At 33.8% G+C, this 22744-nt stretch overlaps 2 protein-coding genes across 3 annotated transcripts in view; both read right to left on the bottom strand.

Moving 5' to 3' along the window:
• The window catches only part of LOC138699973 (thymidylate kinase), a 150646-nt gene that overhangs the window by 4557 nt on the left and 123345 nt on the right, over positions 1 to 22744 (bottom strand). The gene's annotated exons all lie outside the window — the stretch shown is intronic.
• On the bottom strand, positions 12753 to 20403 carry LOC138699967 (uncharacterized). Its single transcript, XM_069826210.1, has 2 exons — positions 13831 to 20403; positions 12753 to 13749 (listed from the first exon to the last, which is right to left on the bottom strand). The coding sequence occupies exon 1, from the start codon at positions 19335 to 19337 to the stop codon at positions 18321 to 18323; it is 1017 nt and encodes a 338-aa protein (XP_069682311.1). The 5' UTR covers positions 19338 to 20403; the 3' UTR covers positions 12753 to 13749; positions 13831 to 18320.

Below are 22744 nucleotides of genomic sequence, written 5' to 3'. Positions count from 1 at the left end.
AGGGTACCCCCCTCCATTTGTTATAGGTTTCAACATGAGATTTTCTCATCATTACAATACACTAATTCTTCTTCAGAAGAAAAGTACTGGATAAATTCTTGCTCATGCTGCCTAAACAATGTTGAAGATGTCCCTGCAGCAAGAAGGTTTTTCTCTTTTAGTTGAAAGCCTAATACTTTCACAGCTTGTTCGGACTGATTCAAGTCTCTCACCAATAGTTCAATTCTGATTGCGTAAAGAGCTGGAGCTCATTTCCCTTGTATACATTGAAATCCACGTTGTATGTGTCGCTATGGTATGAATCTGAATCTGTGTATGATAATTCGCCAGGTGGATTAGGCACTAGGACATCAGAGCCTTGTGGTACAGGTCTCATTGCAAATGGTACTACTGTCACCCAGTACTGTATATACAGGGTGTTTAAAAAATACGGGGCATAATTTCAGATATGTATTTCCCACATGTAGACAATCAAAATAGTTCATTACAACATGTGTCCGGAAATGCTTCATTTCCGAGTTATGGCCTTCACAACATTGAAATTCACCGGAACGTTTTTCTTTCCGCAGGTCGTTGTCATTACAGAAGATGTTCAAAATGTCCACCTCCTGCTTGAATACAGACCTCACATCGATGTCTCATTGACCTGTGAACACGATCCCAAACTCCAGGAGTATTGCGTATGTCCTCAGAACATGCCACAATTCGATTCCGAAGGGATTCCAAATCAGGCACCGGAGACGAATAAACCAATGATTTTAAATAGCCCCACAAGTAGAAATCGAGAGGGTTCAGATCAGGTGAGCGTGGAAGCCAAGCAATTGGGCCACCTCTACCTATCCATCGATCAGGAATCCTGGTACAAACGACGAGCCAGCGCAGCATTGCTGTCCGCCTTACCGTACATGAAGTGTATCCCTGCCAGCTCTTGATTTGAATACATGTCGCACAGTCTAACGCCTACACAACACTGAATGTAACCTTCGCCTTGGAATGAACTGTCAGAGTGCCCTCTTAATGTCTCCTTTGACGGCAACGACCTGCAGAAAGAAAAACGTTCCGGTGAATTTCAATGTTGTGAAGGCCATAACTCGGAAATAAAGCATTTCCGGACACATGTTGTAATGAACTATTTTGATTGTCTACATGTGGGAAATACATACCTGAAATTATGCCCCGTATTTCGAAACACCCTGTATACTTCGTGACGTCATTCAGTATAGGTTTCCGGTGAGAAATTCAGTGACTACGTATTTCCTAATGTTATCCATTACTGTCAAATCTTGCATGTTCCATTATGTTCCCAACATCATTGCACAATTGTACAGTTATAATATAAACATGTGGTAGTACATTTTCATTTCTCACTAAACCTGTGTTTCGGAATATGGTTTTCACTTACAAATTATATGTGATGGAGCAAAACAAACTTCATTTGCGGTGTTTCCACGCCGAAATCCTTACGAAAAATTTACTTCCTGTTTAACAGTCTTGTCTCCTCGGCTGCTTTCAGGTGCCTAACTCTCTGAGCATGCACACTTCATTTTTCTCTCCAAGTCAGACATCAGGAAAGAATCGAGCTCTGCTCTCAATTTGTTCCTGTCTGTTCCATGAGGAACATGTTGATTGGCTGTTCTTTAAACAACTGGCACAAGCATCTGCTTCTGTCATCGTCAGCATGTCACTCCACAGAGTCCTACAGTTCGCTTGTCTCTCACCAAGGCTGAAGAGCAAGTGACTTTCCTTGCTGTTTCAGCAGCAGCAGCATTGTTAGTTGCAGCAACTGACTCAAAAAGGAAGTGAACTTGTTGCATAAAATCATGGAGAAAAAAGGAGGAAAGAAGCAAGCAGTTTTCAATTTTTAAATAGCGAATTGCATTTAAGGGATGTCTTAACATATGGAAACTATTTGAAAATGGGTGAAAGAAATTTTAATAAATTCCTCAGTTATGTGGAAAACACACTTAAAAAGCAAGATACACATTTGAGGAATCGCCGATTGAAAAGTTATGTGCTACATCGAATTTCTAGCTACTGGTGAATCATACCAGAGCATGGAATATCAAACACGTCTGTCCAAGTCGTCCTTGAGTAAAAAAAATACCACGTATTTTAAAGGAGAACACTTGAAGGTAGCGTATGGAAATTATTTTATGTTTGAAGGAATCATAAAGGGATTAATATAAGGAAATGGTGAATGGTTAATAGTGCTATTATTATTCTTATTCTTATTATTATTACTTACTTACTGGCTTTTAAGGAACCCGGAGGTTCATTGCCGCCCTCACATAAGCCCGCCATTGGTCCCTATCCTGTGCAAGATTAATCCAGTCTCTACCATCATATCCCACCTCCCTCAAATCCATTTTAATATTATCTTCCCATCTACGTCTCGGCCTCCCTAAAGGTCTTTTTCCCTCCGGCCTCCCAACTAACACTCTATATGCATTTCTGGATTCGCCCATAAGTGCTACATGCCCTGCCCATCTCAAACGGCTGGATTTATTATTATTATTACATACATACATACAAACAAAATGGCTTTTCAGGAACTCGCAAGTTTATTACTAACCTCACATAAGCCCGCCATCAGTCCCTATCCTGTGTAAGATTAATCCAGTCTCTATCATCATATCCCACCTCCCTCAAATCCATTTTAATATTATCCTCCCATCTACGTCTCGGCCTCCCCATAGGTCTTTTTCCCTCTGGCCTCCCAACTAACACTCTATATACATTTCTGGATTCGCCCATACGTGCTACATGCCCAGCCCATCTCAAACGTCTGGATTTAATGTTCCTAATTATGTCAGGTGAAGGATACAATGCATGCAGCTCTGCGTTGCGTAACTTTCTCCATTCTCCTGTAACTTCATTCCTTTTAGCCCCAAATATTTTCCTAAGAACCTTATTCTCAAACACCCTTAATCTCTGTTCCTCTCTCAAAGTGAGAATCCAAGTTTCATAACAATACAGAACAATCGGTAATATGTTTTATAAATTCTAACTTTCAGTGTTTTTTGACAGCAGACTAGATGACAGAAGCTTCTCAACCAAATAATAACACGCATTTCCCATATTTATTCTGCGTTTAATTTCCTTCCGAATGTAATTTATATTTGTTACTGTTGCTTCAAGATATTTGAATTTTTCCACCTCTTTGAAGGATAAATATCCAATTTCTATATTTCCATTTCGTAGAATATTCTGGTCACGAGACATAATCATATACTTCGTCTTTTCGGTATTTACTTCAAAACCTATCACCTTACTTGCTTCAAGTAAAATTTCCGTGTTTTCCCTAATCATTTGTGGATTTTCTCCTACCATATTCATATAATCCGCAAGGACAAGAAGCTGATGTAATCTGTTCAATTCCAAACCTTCTCTGTTATCCTGAACTTTTCTAATGGCATATTCTAGAGCGAAGTTAAAAAGTAAAGGTAATAGTGCATCTCCTTGCTTTAGCCCACAGTGAATTGGAAAAGTATCAGATAGAAGCTGGCCTATACAGACTCTGCTGTAAGTTTCATTGAGACACATTTTAATTAATTGAACTAGTTTCTTGGGAATACCAAATTCAATAAGAATGTTATATAAAACTTCTCTCTTAACTGAGTCATATGCCTTTTTGAAATCTATGAATAGCTTTATACTCTCATTTTATTCTCCAATATCTGTTGAATACAAAAAATCTTATCAATAGTCGGTCTATTATGCCTAAAACCACACTGATGATCCCCAATAATTTCATCTACATACAGAGTTAATCTTCTCAAAAGAATATTGAACAAAATTTTGTACAATGTCAACAAAAGTGATATTCCTCGAAAGTTACCACAGTTAGTCTTGTCCCCTTTCTTAAAAATAGGTACAATTATGGACTCTTTCCATTGTTCTGGTACAATTTCCTTTTCTCAAATAGCAAGTACAAGCTTATAAATTTCGCTAGATAATGCGCTTCCACCCTCTTGTATTAATTCTGCTGGAATTTAATCGATACCTGAAGACTTATAATTTTTCAGATTTTCTATCGCAATTTCGACTTCTGAAAGTGTGGGTTCGGGTATAAATGGCTCAGCAGTTTGTATTTCAATTTCATCCCAATCATTTCTATTTGGCCTATGTATAGTTAGTAGTTGCCCAAAATAGTTTTTCCATCTGTTCAGGATTGAGTGAGAGTCTGCAAGCAAGTCACCATTCTCATCCTTGATCACGTTTACCCTTGGCTGATATCTGTTCTTAAATTCCTTTATACCATTATATAAATCTCGAATGTTTTTATTCTTACCATTTGTTTCTACCTCATTTAGTTTTTTCTTCAAGTAATCTCTCTTTTTATTCCTAAGTGTACGGCTTGCTTCTTGTCTTTCATTGAAATAATTATCTTTATTCGCCTCAACTGAATCCTGTAAGATCTTCAATTTTGCCTGTTTCCTTCTTTCTACTACCACGCGACAATCTTCATCAAACCACAGTTTCCTTTTCTTAGTTTCATAATAACGTATGCTCTGCTCAGCTGCAATTTTGATACTTTCTCTGATATTTTCCCACATGCTATTAACATCTAACTCTTTCTCAGCTTCATCGGAGCTTTCTAAAGTGGCAAACCTATTTAAAATTTCGACCTGATAATGTTGAATCTACTAATATTAACTTGTTGCTCTACTCACTTGGCTACTGATAGTCTTTCTCTTAATTCTCCAATTACCAAATAATGGTCAGAATTACAGTCTGCCCACCTAAAAGTTCGAATATCTGCTATACTAGTATGTCTCTGTTTATCTATCAAGATGAGATCTATTTGGTTGTGTGTCAATCCAGCTGGAGAAGTCCAAGTATATTTATGTATATCCTTATGGGGAAATGTTGTACTTTTGACAATTAAATTTTAGAATGTCGCAAGGTTGACTACCCTAACTCCATTGTCATTGCTAGTTACATGTAGGCATGTAGGCTCTCTATTCCAATAATTGGTTTAAAAATATCCTCTCGCCCTACTTTAGCATTGAAATCCCCAAATAAAATTTTCATGTGATATCTAGATAACTGATCAAATGTGTGTTCCAATTCCTCATAGAAGCTATCGCTAGTTTATTATTATTATTATTATTATTATTATTATTATTATTATTATTATCACCATCATCACATCATTATTAAATTACAATATAGTTTAGGTCTAGTCTATTTGTGCTTCGTGATTGCTGCTCAAGACATTTGTTTTCTTATTCCGGACATTAAGATAATTTGAATTTGCAATTTTCGTCTCATTAACTTCATCAACACCTGCACCATTTTTTTTTTCCACTTCACTATTAACTGCTTCTCATTGGAGTACTCCGACTGCAGAGTCTCTATTTTAGATTTTAATTCAATCACAGGAGTTCCGATTTCATCTTCGTTTTTTTATGTCATAAAGACAAAATATGTTCTGTTCATACAATTCCGTTATTCTATTAATAGAATTGTCTCTGCTCCACTTGACCATATTAGAAATTTTATATTAGGTACAATATTAAAAATTATACTTTACAATTATTTTCTAATTATTTACACTATGATTTATAAATAGGGCAAAAAATCTACATAGTGTTTTTATATTAAAAAAAATAAAATAAAGTAGACTAAATATAATTATCGCTTACTTACTTATGGCTTTTAAGGGACCCGGAGATTCACCGCCACCCTCACATAAGCTCACCATCGGTCCCTATCCTGAGCAAGATTAATTCAATCTCTACCATCATATCCCACCTCCCTCAAATCCATTTTATATTATCCTCCCATATACGTCTCGGCCACCCCAAAGGTCCTTTTTCCTCTATATGCATTTCTGGATTTGCTCATATGTGCTACATGCCCTGCCCATCTCAAATGTCTGGATTTAATGTTCCTAATTATGTCAGGTGAAGAATAAAATATATGCAGTTCTGCGTTATATAACTTTCTCCAGTCTCCTGCAACTTCATCCCTCTTTGGCCCAAATATTTTCCTAAGCACCTTATTCTCAGATAACGTTCCTCTCTCAAAGTGAGAGTCCAAGTTTCACAAACATACAGAACAACAGCTAATAAAACTGTTTTATAAATTCTATCTTACAGATTTTTTTACAGAAGACTGATGATAAAAGCTTCTCAACCGAATAATAACACGCATTTCCCATATTTATTCTGTGTTTAATTTTCTCCCCCCCTTCCCCGAGTATCATTTATATTTGTTACTGTTGCTCCAAGATATTTGAATTTTTCCATCTCTTCAAAGGATATATTTCCAATTTTTATATTTCCATTTCGTACAATATCCCGATCACGAGAAATAATCATACTTACTTACTTACTTACTTACTAGCTTTTAAGGAACCCGGAGGTTCATTGCTGCCCTCACATAAGCCAGCCATTGGTCCCTATCCTGAGCAAGATTAATCCAGTCTCTACCGTCATATCCTACCTCCCTCAAATCCATTTTAATATTATCTTCCCATCTACGTCTTGGCCTCCCTAAAGGTCTTTTTCCCTCCGGCCTCCCAACTAACACTCTATATGCATTTCTGGATTCGCCCATACGTGCTACGTGTCCTGCCCATCTCAAACGTCTGGATTTTATGTTCCTAATTATGTCAGGTGAAGTATACAGTGCGTGCATCTCTGCGTTGTGTAAATTTCTCCATTCTCCTGTAACTTCATCCCTCTTAGCCCCAAATATTTTCCTAAGAACCTTATTCTCAAACACCCTTAATCTCTGTTCCTCTCTCAAAGTGAGAGTCCAAGTTTCACAACCATACAGAACAACCGGTAATATAACTGTTTTATAAATTCTAACTTTCAGATTTTTTGACAGAAGACTAGATGACAAAAGCTTCTCAACTGAATAATAACAGGCATTTCCCATATTTATTCTGCGTTTAATTTCCTGACGAGTGTCATTTATATTTGTTATTTGAATTTTTCCACCTCTTCGAAGGATAAATCTCCAATTTTTATATTTCCATTTCGTACAATATTCTGGTCACAAGACATAATCATATACTTTGTCTTTTCGGGATTTACTTCCAACCCCTATTGCTTTACTTGCTTCAACTAGAATTTCCGCATTTTCCCTAATTGTTTGTGGATTTTCTCCTAACATATTCACGTCATCCGCATAGACAAGAAGCTGATGTAACCCGTTCAATTCCAAACTCTCTGTGTTATCCAGAACTTTCCTAATGGCAAATTCTAGAGCAAAGTTAAAAAGTAAAGGTGATAGTGCATCTCCCTGCTTTAGCCCGCAGTGAATTGGAAAAGTATCAGATAGAAACTCGCCTATACGGACTCTGCTGTAAGTTTCACTAAGACACATTTTAATTAATCGAACTAGTTTCTTGGGAATACCAAATTCAATAAGAATATTATATAAAACTTCTCTCTTAACCGAGTGATACGCCTTTTTGAAATCTATTAATAACTGATGTACTGTACCCTTATACTCCCATTTTTTCTCCAATATCTGTCGAATACAAAAAATCTGGAAATAATCATATACTTTGTCTTTTCGGGATTTACTTCCAAACCTGTTTACTTGCTTCAAGCAAGATTCCTGTGTTTTCCATAATAGTTTGTGGATTTTCTCCTACCATAGTCACGTCATTTGCATAAACAAGGAGTTGATGTAACCTGTTCAATTTCAAACCCTCTCTGTTATTCTAGACTTTCCTATGGCATATTCTAAAGCGAAGTTAAAAAGTAAAGGTGATAGTGAATCTCCTTGCTTTAGCCCGCAGTGAATTGGAAAAGCACCTGACAGAAACTGGCCTACATGGACTCTGCTGTATGTTTCAATGACAGTGAGATACATTTTAATTAATGCTAAGCGACACAAAAACGCCTTCTCTTAAGAATGTAGCAACTGTACTGCGCTGCATGACAACTTTCTCTTGAATGCACGGCTGGAGGCAGAGTGGGTGTGGGACAGCTGATAGGTACCTGGTTTCAAAAAAAGAAAACAGGACTGTGTAGCTGTGCGTTCGATTTTCCTTTCTTGGCAGTTCAGTCAGGTGCTTCAAAGCAGGCGAGGAAACAGGACTGTGCAAACAGGGATTTAACATTTCCCAAACAGCAAAATCATTGCAGAGTAGTGTAACCGAAATGAGATGTGAAATTACCTGCCATTGAGAGATACATTTAACTTCAGTATAAAAAATCATCAATAGTAGCTAAAGGAACTGTAAGAGATGAACTAAAGACTGAAGGAAAGACAATAGAGTACGTAGTATATTTAATACGTATAGAAATTAAGAGCAGCAACAATGCAATAGCATTGAAGGAAAGCCAATACAGTATGCAATACAGTTTAATTATTTAGGTAAGGAAATCAACAGCAACAATGCAACAGAACTGAAGAAGAGACAATAGCACATAATATAATTCAAATATTTAGGTATTGTATAAATCAACAGCAACAATGTAACAGAAGTGAAGGAAAGACAGTAGCACACAATGTAATTTAATTATTTAGGTAGAAAAATCAACAGAATTTATGGGAACATAACATATCACATAATTAGATTTAATTACGTACAAGGAAACTAATTGTTAATGAGTTCATGTCGAAAATTCTTGTCACACTGCACAAATGTTGGATCTACACGGATGATAAACAAATATATAAAGAATTAGTTGCCTATACTAACTGTAAGATTGTGAAATTGAAGTTTACTAAAATATAGAAAAAAAGAAATAGTCCCTGGCCTCGAGTAGTATAGTGCTCACTCAGCCAACAGGATGTTGGGTGCATGACCTTGACTGGCATTAAACATGATAAGGTAAGAATTCTCTTTCAACACCACGGATTTATAGTTCATAACATTGGTTGGTGCAAGCAGGCAGGCATTCATAATGTGTTTCGAAACAAGCACAATTGGCAGAGTATATAATATAGTGTTCTTTGTTGAAACGTCTCTAGATGTTTAAAATAAGGATCCACTAGTAAGAAAGTGACATGAGCATTTTATCTGAAGAACTGGTTACCCAATCCTCTCCAAACTGCAAACTATACCCACAGAACCACAGAAAAAAGCCAGTATCAGCAGTGATTATAAAAAGCAAAGTACCAGTACATAGTATAACTTGGCTTAAAGATAGTGAGGAAAAAGATAATTAAGTTAGTATGGGCAGCTAAGTTTTTATTATCTGCTGTGGAGGCCTACGTATGTTTGCAGTTTAAGGGGAAGATAAGCTCACTAATAGCTCGCTTGTTACATGTGGGAGATGTTACATGGCACCAATGCAAAAGAGTGAAGCAAATAAAGTAATGGAATTTAATTATTTAAGTATAGAAATCAACAGGAACAATGCAACAGAATTGAAGAAAAGACACAGGTTTATGCAATTCTATTATTTAGGTAGCTTATAGAAATCAGCAGCAACAATACAAAAAGTGAAGGAAAAACTGTACAGTACATAATGGAATTTAATTACTAAGACGCAGAAATCGACAGCAATAATGCAACAGAACTGAAGGAAACACAGAAGAGTCCCTAATGCAATTTTATCACTTAGATATAAGAAAGAACAGCAAGACTGACAAAAAAAAAAAAAAACAGTACAGCACATAATGCAATTTAATTATCTAGGTGTAAAATGAACAATGTAATAAAGCAAATGAAACAAATTATCTGAATGATTAATTTTATTATCCTGAAACAAAAAATGTACAAATTTAAAATCAGTTGTGCTAACTTATGTAAGTGCAGAACCAACACAAAAACAATGAACTAAAATAATTCTAATTACATTACAGCAGATGTGGGCAACAGTAGTACATGTCACACGGAGTCAAACGGAACCATGTGACCTCCCTCCCTCCACACTCCTAGCTGTTTACCATACAGGGGTACCTGTCCGACTGGTTGAGGTACTGAGTCAGCGGTGGATTTCATTAAAAAAAATATTGCTCTCTAAGATAGCTCCTGAAGTAAAGAAGTCGAAAAAATATTATTTCCACAAAGAATGGGAAAATTAATTCTTTTGTTGCAAAGAAGGGGAAAGCATTAGGTGCTTATTATGCTACAAAATTTTACTAGTACTGAAGAAGAGCAATGTTCAGCAACATTATGAAAAGGCGTAGTTTTAATAGAACATAATTTTTTATTTTATTTTTTATAATGATAGTAATAATAATAGTAGTGGTGGTGATGGTGATGGTGGTGGGTAGTAAGTAGTAGTAATGTAATAATATCGTCAGTTTACAAGCAAAACACATTAAGTCAAAAATATTACGTCTGAGAAAAAGGCATTTTAATTCCAACAAAACTGAATCCTCAAAATATTATTAATTTGAGTAAGTTACTCCTTTTTAATTGTATTTTATTTTCCAATTCTAAGTTTATATACATGCAGTATGTACAATACATACGCCTTTTTCTCAGAAGTAATATTTCTGACAATGTGTTTTGCTTGTAAACCAACAATATAATCATAATGTGTTTCCTTTTCAGGGTGAAACGATAAATGAATTGACAGACGAGAGGCGGGTCATTGATTTGGCTTTTCTGTGCGACATAACCAGCACTCTTAATGATTTCAACATTTCTCTTCAAGGAAAAGATAAAAATATCGTACATATGTACGATGAATTAAAGCTGTTTGTGTAACAACTGCGTCTATTTCTGATGCAGTGAAATCAAAGATAATTTTATCTTTTTCCTTCTTTAAAATCGCTTAATCTATCACCCGATTTTAACATTAGCCACTTCTATCAAATATTGGAAAATGTAATAAATGAATTCACCGATAAAAGATTCAGTGATTTAAAAAAATTAGAGACTGAATTACTATTATTTGCTAATTCATTCTCCGTTAATGATCAATGTGCAAGATTAGATCTTCAGTTAGAAGTTCTTTGACTGAAAAATGACATGTTCACCAAGTGCAAATGCACAAATCGACCCTCACAAGTATTAACATTGTAACTCACTTTCTTCCATTTTTCAGGAGAAGCAAATGAAGTGTTAAAATGATCGTGTAAATCTATGTATACAGATAATAACAATATGATTTTACATACAACTGGGAAGGTTTAGAGCTACAATGATAGTACTGGAAGAAAAAGAAACAATTTAAGACCACATTAACTAGCATAACTAAAAACCATTAAAAAATTGAGTTACAATGTTAGTATTTGGGAGGTTCGCAATATGACTGGTTTAGATATAAACAACTTTGCAAAGTAAAATATCCACATCTTTGGAGTTTTGTTATGAAAATTGCTTCTATGTTTGGCTCAACCTATATTTGTGAACAGTTTTTTTTCTCAGTTGGCCATTGTAAAATCCAAATCAAGATCAGATGAAAATTTATTCCATCAGCTCAGAATTGCAATGTCTGACATAACTCCAAATTTTGAAAAACTTGCTGATTTACGTGACGGAGAAGAATAAATGAATCCCTTCTTTTAAGGGCATGAGTCAATTGACGTAAATTGACAAAAACAAAAAAAGAACTACAGTAAGAGATTCAAAAAATAGCCTAATTGTTGTTTTTTTTCTGTTTCTTAGTAATGTGCTTGATATTTTGTTAAGAATCTATTTTTCATAAGTTCCTTAATTTTATTTTCAAATGATGCAAATTAGTGATTGATGCCCTTCCAAAACAAATAGGTTCAGATTATGGCATTACATTTTAACTGTTGTGGAATTGTATATTTTATGTCATTTTATAAGGTTTCTACAGTAATTGTTTTAATTAGAAATACAGTTATGTTTCAGCTTTTTGTAAAACAGTTTGTATTTGTTTTGGAAAATTTGTTTTCTTTCATTGTCATTATTCATAAAAATAACATTTGCAGAAAACTGTGTATCTTTTTATCCTGCTTAATTACTTAACGTTCCGTGTTTCAATATTTCATGTGATCCACCACTGAGTATTACGTTAACAGGTGATGCGTGTTGCAGCAGTCATAGTAGTATGGCGCGTCTCTTTAAATGCCCATGTCTGCATTACAGAATGAATTAATTATGCAAAAGTACTAAAGAATCACTGAAGGATAAATTTGGAGCTCTGTCACTTGGGAGGAATGCAAAACTAAAACCAACAATAATATAACTGAGTATATAACAGGATGATTAAAATTATTTTTTAAAAGTATCAACTTCAAATTAAACACGAAATATTATAGAACGAAGGGCGCAAGAAGCTTATAAAACTCACTATTCTATTTGGCTAGAAAACTTAATGGATTCAATAAATTCTGACTTAAAGCAATGTGTACAAGTACATATTCCAATGAACAGAGACCATTTGCTCCACTGCAGAGACATGATCCTGAGGGAAAGGAATCACAAAGATTAAGGTGGATTTTACTGGAAAGCATGATGATTAATGGAGTGAACCAAGCTGCAGCCATTTTTAATTAAAAAGTGCAATGTAAATTCACATACATTCCTATCAAACGGTTCCAATTTCACTTCTGTTCAAATTAGGACAATCTCGTTTAAAGTCTTCTTACTGGTTAAGAAACTGAAAATTCTACCCCTCCCCCTTCAAGTATTCCATGGTTGCTGTGTACTACTTCACAAGTCTTCCAACAGAAGGAAGCACCGTCAGCCAATTAAGAAACTGAATATTTATAACATAAAAACACTAACCAAGCACAGTGGCTCAGACGGTAACATTTGACCCACATTCAGGAGTCCCTCCCGGATTCAAATCCTGTGGCCAACCAATCTGACTGGGGGTTTTCATGGTTTTCCTCAGTCAAATGCCAGACTGGAAATTTACATACTAAGATTCATCACTGCCTTAATCACCAATATCATAAACATTAGAAGAAAAAAAATCAAAATCAATTACATGAACACAAGCCATCTATAACACACGACAACAGAAACAGAAACTCAACAATAGTTAACAGCCTACTGATATACCCAAAGATCCTATACTAAGTGATATGACAATAGATGTAAAAGTGTGATTAAAAACATAAAAAAACAGGCACTGTGACGATTTATCTTCCAAAAGTATTAGAATTAGAAAAAAAATTCTTCAGTCATACTGTTCACGATAACATACTTGTGTTCTATGGCAGTGGTATTCAACCGGGGATAGGCGAAGACTTGTTAGGGGGTTATGTAAAATTTAAAATAAACATATACGTTTCATGAATCATCAGAGCTAATGAAAACCAGTGTAGAGTGTAGAATTCATGACATGACACAAGATGTAATATAATATAATGTTTATTTTAGTATTCAATCTAAATGACTTATCATAGTTTAAAAAACATCAACAACACTTACAAATGTAAATATTCATTGAATGTTATAGACAACTAATGTGCTAACGTTTTCGCCCTTGGGCATCTTCAGGTATTTGACTCAACAATATATTATACAAAATTTTACAAATATATATCAAACAATTACATCTAACATATTTACAGATCATGTGTGCATCATTAAATAACAGTTTGAAATAATTATCTCTATGGTCAGCAAACAATCTGAAATTCAAATTAAGTTACAGATATTAAAATAAAATTATATTTGTAATAAAATTGATTGTGATTAAAAATGTTGTTATTAATCATATATTTCTTACTTAATTCATAATAGTGTGATTATTAAAATAACGTAGTAAAATCATATGGTTCTTATTAATCAATATTAAGCTTCATAATAAGCCAACATCAATGATTTTCTGTTAGTTGTATACTTGGAGTGCGGATACAGATCTCACTGAGATGATAATCCATTCGGTGGTGGAATCCATTCTGTAATATATGTTTATTATGAGCAACTGATACAAATGTATTAAAGTGGAAATTATAAAGTTATTTATTATCAATACTCACATTTAAGTTCACAGAAAAACCTTATATTTGATGTAATAGATTATATACATTGACACTTTTGAAGTTGCGTTTGTGTTAAAACTCAATTTGGTGGAATAGGTTTATCTGTAACAAAATGTAATATATCAGAAATGTATAAAGCGTTGTTTGGAAAAAACCTATCACAATTATATAAACGTACTCATAATAAACATATATTACAGAATGGATTCCACCAACAAATGGATTATCCTCTCAGTGAGATCTATATCTGCACTCCAAGTATACAACTAACAGAAAATCATTGATGTTGGCTTGTTATGAAGCTTAATATTGATTAATAAAAACCATATGATTTTACTACGTTATTTTAATAATCACACTATTATGAATTAAGAAATACATTATTAATAATAACATTTTTAATCACAATCAATTTTATTACAAATATAATTTTATTTTAATATCTGTAACAACTTAAATTTCAGATTGCTTGCTTACCACAGAGATAATAATTTCAAACTGCTATTTAATGATGTGCACATGATCTGTAAATATGTTAGATGTAATTGTTTGATATATATTTCACAGCATCATATGGTAAAATTTTGTATAAGATATTGTTGAGTCAAATGCCTGAAGATGCCAAAGGGCGAAAACGTTAGCACATTAAATGTCTATAACATTCAATGAATATTTACATTTGTAAGTGTTCTTGATGTTTTTTTAAACTATGATAAGTCATTTAGACTGAATACTAAAATAAACATTATATTATATTACATTGTATAATGACTATCGGAAAATTACTATTACCATGCTTACTAACATGGCACAAGATGTTGTTCAGCAAATAGTAGGAAACATTAAACTGGATAAAAGATTTGAAAATCAAATTGATGAATCAGTGGATGTGTCTAATGATGCCGAGTTTCTTGTATATGTTCGCTATTTTGATGTTAAGAAATGTGATATTGTTGATGAAATTCTAGGATATAAACAATTACCAGAAGATAAAAAAGGAGAGGACATTTTTAAAATTCTTGATAATTTTAAAAGATCAGAGTAAAATTTTTCTTGGGACTGGTGTGTCTCCACAGATGGTGTGCTTTATTGACAGGTAAGAAAAGTGGTTTTGTTGCTCGTATTCGCGAAATAAACTTCAAAATAATTTGGTAATGCTGCATTATACACACAGAAAATTTGGCAGCGAAAAAAATAATTCCTGATTCACACGAAATGCTGAACACTGCACAAGTCATAAATTCTATCAAGTTGTGTTCACTGAACTTCTGTCTTTAAAAAAAAAAAAAAAAAAAAATGTGCGAAGAGATGGGATACACACACTTACAATAAATTGTTTTTGCGTGCTGAGGTATTGTATTGTATTGATCAACATTCCATGGTATTCATACATGCTTACAGCTAGAATATAGAACAAATTGAAAAACATAATATTTACTATTATAAAATCTTAATTTATAGTCACAGTCTATATGAAATATATACAGACGAGATTTGCAATATAGTCTACTAGTACAACACAGAGTTTTAGTATCAATTTCATGAAGTGTTATTGAATGTCATGAATTCACCTACAGAATGGAAGGCATAAGAAATTAGGTACTTCTTTAATTTGGCCCTAAATAATCTTATGTTTTGAGTTTCATTTTTTATGTCGATAGGGAGGCTATTAAAAATTTTTACTGCCATATAACGCACTCCTTTTTGATAGCATGATAGACTTGCCGATGGAGTATGAAAGTCATTTTTTTTACGTGTATTTATGCTATGAACTGTTGAATTAGTTACAAAGTTTTCACGAATACATACGAGGATGATTATTAATGAAAAGATATACTGACAAGCCATGGGCATTATTTGTAATTTTTTAAAAATAGTCCTACACGATTCCCTAGATTTGGCACCTACTATTATTCTAATTACTCTTTTTTGTAATAGAAATATATTGTTACTATCTGTGGAATTTCCCCAGAATATTATTCCAAAACTCATTACTGAGTGGAAGTATGCAAAGTATATTGTTTTTAAGATATTGATATTTACTATCTTTTGCATAGATCTAATAGCAAAACAAGCTGATTTAGTTTGGGGGTAATTTCTTTAATATGATTTTTCCAATTTAACACATTATCGATTTTTAAGCCAAGAAATTTGGTTGTTGTTGTTTCTAATAGGGATCTTTTATTAATAATTGTGCTAGAAATTTGCGACGTTGAATTTGGACAGGATTTAAATTGAATTATGTTAGTTTTGTTACAATTTAATACTAATTTATTGACTGAGAACCAGTCACATATTTTGAAGAGAATTTCCTCTGTTGAAGATTGGAATGTGTTGGAGTTATTGGCTGTAATTACTATACTTGTGTCATCTGCAAATAATATGGGATGACCTACATCTCTTATTAGGGGGGCAAGATCATTTATAAACACTAGAAAAAGTAGGGGACCTAATATTGATCCTTGAGGAATTCCATTATTAATAGTTCCCCATGTCGATGCAGATTTCATAGTTGTATTGGTTTCAACTTTCTGTTTCCTATCTATGAGATATGAGTGAAACCATTGGTGTGCAACACCTTTAATTCCATAATAATCTAATTTATCTAATAGCATTTTATGATTTATACAGTCAAATGCTTTGGATAAATCACAGAAAATCCCTCCAACTTGTAATTTTTTATTAACTACCTCCAGAATTTCGTCAGTTAAACTAAATGTTGCATTTTTCCTAAATCCAAATTGTTCTGGGACTAAAATGTTGTATTTTTCTAGATGATGATATAATCTTTTATACATTACTTTTTCAAAGATTTTGGAGAAGACTGGTAGAAGTGATATGGGTCTGTAATTTTCTGGAGACGTTGTTTCTCCCTTTTTGAAGATAGGAATAACCACTGAGTATTTTAATCTCTCGGGAAATATACCATTGAACATTGAATAGTTACATAAATAACTTAATGGCCCAGCTATAATATGTGAACTCGCTTTTAATATTTTGCTTGTTATTTCATCATACCCTGAGGAGTTTTTTGACTTTAGATTTTTAATAATTGCAATTATTTCTCGTTTGTTTGTTGGAAATATTTGAATATTTGGGAATTTTGTCGGAAAATATTGTGTTAAAGAATCTAAACTGTTAGTAACATTATCTTGGGGGATGTTGAGGTTATCAATTATTGTAAGAAAATATTTGTTAAATATGTTTGCAATTTCATTTGGGTCTGACGTTTTTGTATTGTTAGATATAAGGGTATAATTTGTTACTTTACTTTTTGATCGTCCACTTTCTTTTTTAATTATGTTCCAAGTTGTTTTGATTTTATTATCAGAGTTTTGTATTGTTGTATTATAGTGTAATTCTTCAGCTTTTTGAATTACTTTGTGTAATATTTTTTAATAATTTTTATAGTGTTGTTTTAAGTTTGTATCATTACTATTTCTGCTATGTATGTATAATGATCTCTTGGTTTTGCATGAGATTTTAATACCTTGTGTAATCCATCTATTGTTGCATATTGTTTCATTTTTATACTTTACAGGAAAACTGGATTCAAAAATATTTAGAAATGTTTTATGAAACTCGTTGAATTTACTGTTCATATCACTTCGACTGTATACTGATTCCCATGTTTCATTTTTAAGATTTATTTCAAAATTATTTAATGATTCCCTATTTATATTTCTGAATCTCACTTTAGTTGTTTTTTTTGATGAAGTGTTAATATTTATACTTAGGAGTTGAGCATCATGATCTGAACGACCATTAATTATTGGGGTTGTTTGAGATACACCTATTTTTTCTTTTCCGATGAATATGTTGTCTATTGCAGTAGCTGAATCCCCTTGTGTTCTGGTCGGAAAGTTTACTGTGTAAATTAAATTGAAAGATGCTAGCAGTGAACTTAGTTGATCTTTCCTATTGCTTTCTGTTAGATAATCGACATTGATGTCTCCACAAATAATGCATTCACGTTTCAGTTTCTATAAGTATTCTAGTGCCTTTTCCAATAAATGAATAAAATTTTCGTAGTCTCCAGATGGTGCTCTATATGGACATATTATAATGAAATTATATGTTTCATTTTCTAATTCAACAGCACAAATTTCTAAATCCCTGTCTTTGCAAAAAATGTGAAAGATCAATATTTTTTAATTTAAGGTCAGATTTGAGAAATACACTCAAGCCTCCATCCTCAAGAGTTTGTCTGCAGTAACTAGCACCTAATTTATATCCTTCCGGTGAGAGAGAGACAATATTTCCTGTTGTTTCATATGGTGTTCGGTAATACATAGCACATTCGGATTTAAATGTTCGGAAACTAAGGATGCAAGGAGTTCATCAGTCTTATTTCTTATACTTCTTATATTCTGATGGAATACACTGAATGTTGATTGTATTACGATTTGTTGATTCTGTTTATTATTATTATTATTATTATTATTATTATTATTATTATTATTATTGTTATTTTGACTTTTTTTTATTTACCCTAAAAAACGACAAGCCCTATGACGGATTACAACAGGAATTTTATTGTCACACTTGCCATGGTCACATTGAAGACTGTCAGCAATGAGACGCGTTAGCGAGTCCTTGCCTTGAGAATTCAAATGCAGTCCATGATTAGTGTATTCCTCTCTTACAATGGAGGATGTGTCTATAATATTAATGTGGGCCATGTCCCTCTCCAACTGAGCCAAGTCAATCTGCAGATTTACACTCTCAACCCTCCTATTCATCCACGGCTTGTCATGCCTCTGGAAAATGTTCACAAAACCCACATTCGTATGGCCACTCTTCTGTGCAATGTTGTGTATATCTCCATCAATTGAATAATTAAGGTTCCTGTCTAGGCTGTTTCCTGCACCCCCCACTATAATTACATGATCTTTTTTATCAAGATCTTTAGCAAGTGCAGATAGATTCCCTACAACATTGGACAGAGACGCGTTGGGTTTGAAAAAGCTGGTAACAGCATATTTCTCACCCAATGAAGCCTGGAGCCGTTGACTTATTCCTCTACCATGGCTGCTACCTAACAAAAGTATCTTCTTCCTACACTTGGGCTCCGATACTGAGTTGGAAGGAGCATCAGATTCAGGTTCTAGAGAATCCAGAACAGAGAATCTGTTGCTCAGTTCCACTTCAGTGCTAGAGGTAGCAGTGGCAGTACTAGGGACACTGGAACTCTTCCCTTTACACTTCTGATTAGAGACCACCTTAAACTCTGGTGATTTACTTCTAACTTTAGGTTTTATAGATTTCAAGGCTGCAATTTCCTCATTAGCAAGCTCTAATTGTCTGCGTAAATGGGTGATGGTTTCCGCCTGTTTCTTTACAATATCTAACTGTTTACAATATTTACATTTCCATTGGCTATTTACATTTTCAGCATTAGTATTTGCACAGTCCCAATGAAACCATATATTACATTGTATACAATTTACACCTTGACATACTTTCCTTCGACATGCACCACACTTATCTGACATAATACACATTTTCACTTCACTCACTTCACTTCACTAATGTTCTATTACACTAGCACATACACTTTTTGACTTTACTATACTAAACTAAATTAGGCCTAAACTATAACAAGACACGAAGTTGTATTATTCTTATATTTAACCTTACCTCTTAATATATCACTTCACTTCACTTGTATTATTCACACAGCAGACAACACTAGCATAAACACTTCTAAGCTTTACTATACTAAACTAAATTAGGCCTAGACTATAATAAGACACGAAATTATTCTTACATTTAACTTCACCTCTTACCTAATATAGTTTGCTGTTTACAAGTAGTTTCACAACAGTTCAATATTATAAAATATAAATATGTACAGCAAAATATTATAAAATATAAATATGTACAGCAAAAATACAATTAATTACTATTGTGACAATGAGTCAGAGTGGTTTTTGCACTGGTCAGATCGTTGCTTACGAGATTACACAAGCTGGCACATAGCACAATTGAGAGTAGGTCTCTGAGAGTCATGACAATTTCTGCCGCTAGGTTCGCCTTGCTGCCCTAAGAAATGATGAATAGTATACTTGGCTCGGAAACATGACGGCCTCTGTTCTTGGAATTGGTAATCCCTCATAAACCCCCATCCTCTACTCAACCCCTAGCCGCGTGGCAGAAATACAATAGATCCCAGCATTGCCAAATTTAAGACAATTCCTCTACCTGTTGAGTTTCACCGTTCTCAGTGTCTTTTCAGACATTTGTCGACGTGTTGTTTTATACCGTTGTGTGCTTCAATAAGTATAATATTTATTCCGGCCATGATTAATGAGTGTTGGAGCAGATGATCCGCAGTCAGGCCTTCTGATTCACCTGAAGATCACGACAAGAACAAATAACACCGTCGAACAAAACAGAATATCTTATTTGCAGAGGAGCGTAGCTAAGAAAACAAAGTATTAAAATTGTGTCTAACGTTAGAAATTCTATCCAGGGAGTAATCGAAAGTTGAGGCAGTTTGATAAGTACAAATCTTAATCACTTAACATCGGACGCAACCGGCGGAGTTGGTAAAATATATATATATATATATATATATATATATATATATATATATATATATGCGTGTGTGTGAGTGTGCGTGTGTGGAGCATAGAAATTAAGAATTACGGTTCACCAACTAAAGAGAAAATAAACTAAAACAGATTTCGGTAAGATAGACGATTTTATGCGTGATTTACTTCGTCGAACAGTATGTGAACAGTACGCGAAAGAGATATCGCCAACTGCAAATAAACTTGCGGAAATATTCTGGCCTGATTCGTACATATGTTTAAGAATGCAGAAACAATTTCATTCGATTCTATCCAGCACTTTCGGAATTACCAGGAAAAGGGTTTTTAAGGAATATAGTTTGCGAAGAAGAAAAAAAAGCTCATGCCGTTTTCCACTTAACAGCTATTATAGCCAATGCCGCACTTTACATTTAAGATCATAATTTCAGAACTAATACAGAGCCACTGGCATAGCTCAGTTGGCTGAGTTGACTACCGATCCGAAGTTGCACTCGGGCGAGGGTTCAGTTCCCGCTTTGGCTTATTTATCTGATTGGGGGTTTTCCGATGTTTTTCTCAACAGTAAGGCGAATGTCAGGCAATCTATAGCGAATCCTCGGTCTCATCTCCCCAAATACCATTTTGCTATCACCAATCCCATCAACACTAAATAACCTAGTAATTGATACAGTGTCGCTAAATAACAAAAAAAAACTAATACAGGTTGTTTTACCTGAATGAACTTCAATAGCTGGTGTAGAAATTTAAATTTTATATAAGGCCTATATTTTACAAAACAGATTTTTAAGGTATAAGAAGTGTACCCCTTAATTAATTAAATCATATTCCGTATCTTATAACGTTTCTTAGGCCTACAGAAAATTTGCATCGAATCAGCAAGTAAACTGGCAGAGAAACAAATATATTCTTTTGTGGTATATGATTTTCGTGTTATGAAAAAATGATGTAAAAGGAATACATTTATCCATGACTGGTATCTAAACTGGTCTTTATTTCACCGTCCTTAGCAACCTAAATAATGACATTATTCACAGCAGTGCTTAAAAGTTTTCTAACTTACAGCAGTGAATTAAATGTTTTTAAATCACTCTCTACATGACAACCAACATATTAGCATTAATTAAAATGAATATATATGAACTTCTTCGCCAACAACACATTACAAAGAAAACACCTACAATTTAAAATTAAATTTACATCAGTAATGAATAAAATATTGTATAGCACACTAGAGTAAACAGATTTTATGCGCTCGTAGGAATTTTCACCCAAGGCTAAGCGGTTAAAATCTAATTTTACTCTCTTGTACTATAAATTGCTATTCAATGATCACAGTTTCCGAAAATTTTACCAGCGCAACATTCTTAATTAAGTATAAAATTCTGGAACTTCAATAACATGAGAATTTAACACTTATTATATAATTCTGCATTTCTTTGTTTATTTAGCCAAAACATGTTAGTAAAAATATAAATATAAAGTGTTTTTAAAATAAGTTTGTTCATTTTTATACCAATTTTGTTTTAGTAATTATAAATTAAGGTATATTTACAAAGATAATATAATCTCGCTGAAAATCGCGGTTTCACGGAACACAGTTTGAAAAACGTTCGCAAATCACAATGACTTCAAGAATTGGCAACTCGGCTAAGGGTTTATCCCTTGCGCGTGCCTGCAGTTAACTGCTGAAGGGGATGAGGGAAGGTCGTCATGTTTTCGTGCGAAGTATACCATTACAAAGCATTGTGTATCGTGAAAATAGTTTGATTAATTGTGCATTACTGATTGAGTACGAATATTATAAATATGCCAAGCATATTACAGTGTTATTTGAAGTTTGTTCAGCTATCTTTATAGCTTGCTTTTTAAATTAATATTGTCTGTCTTAGTTTTCCAATAAGCTGATTTTGTTTCCGAATTGTCCTAGTAATTTTTTTACTTTCAATTGAGCACTGTGTGGCTATAGTTTTTTTATGTGCTTCATAGATTTCTTCAATTGAAACATTTGCTTCATTGAAAGCTGATGTACTATGTTCAACATTGGGTTTATTTTTCTTAGCAAGATGGATGTTATTCACCACTTCCGTTATCCTTCTTTTGTTGAGTCTGCTTATGTTTGAAACATTTTGTTTATGTTTTGGAAAATCATCAAAGACGGATGGTACCACATGAGGAAGCAAACGTTTTAATGTTGTGCTAATGCTAAAATCAGCTTCTTTGAAATGTCTCCTGCAGACACGCGATTTCTTGTTTGGCGTCCAAAGAGTCCTTGGTTTGTCCCCTTCGCGAGAAATGGCTACACACCACTTCTTTCTTAGTCCTTCATCTTGTGGAAAACAATGAAACGAAAAATC

This window comes from Periplaneta americana, chromosome 1, assembly GCF_040183065.1.
Source record: "Periplaneta americana isolate PAMFEO1 chromosome 1, P.americana_PAMFEO1_priV1, whole genome shotgun sequence".
Taxonomy (NCBI): Eukaryota; Metazoa; Arthropoda; class Insecta; order Blattodea; family Blattidae; genus Periplaneta; species Periplaneta americana.
The sequence above is the reverse complement of the archived record's forward strand: the minus strand, read 5'-3'. Positions and strand labels throughout refer to the sequence as shown.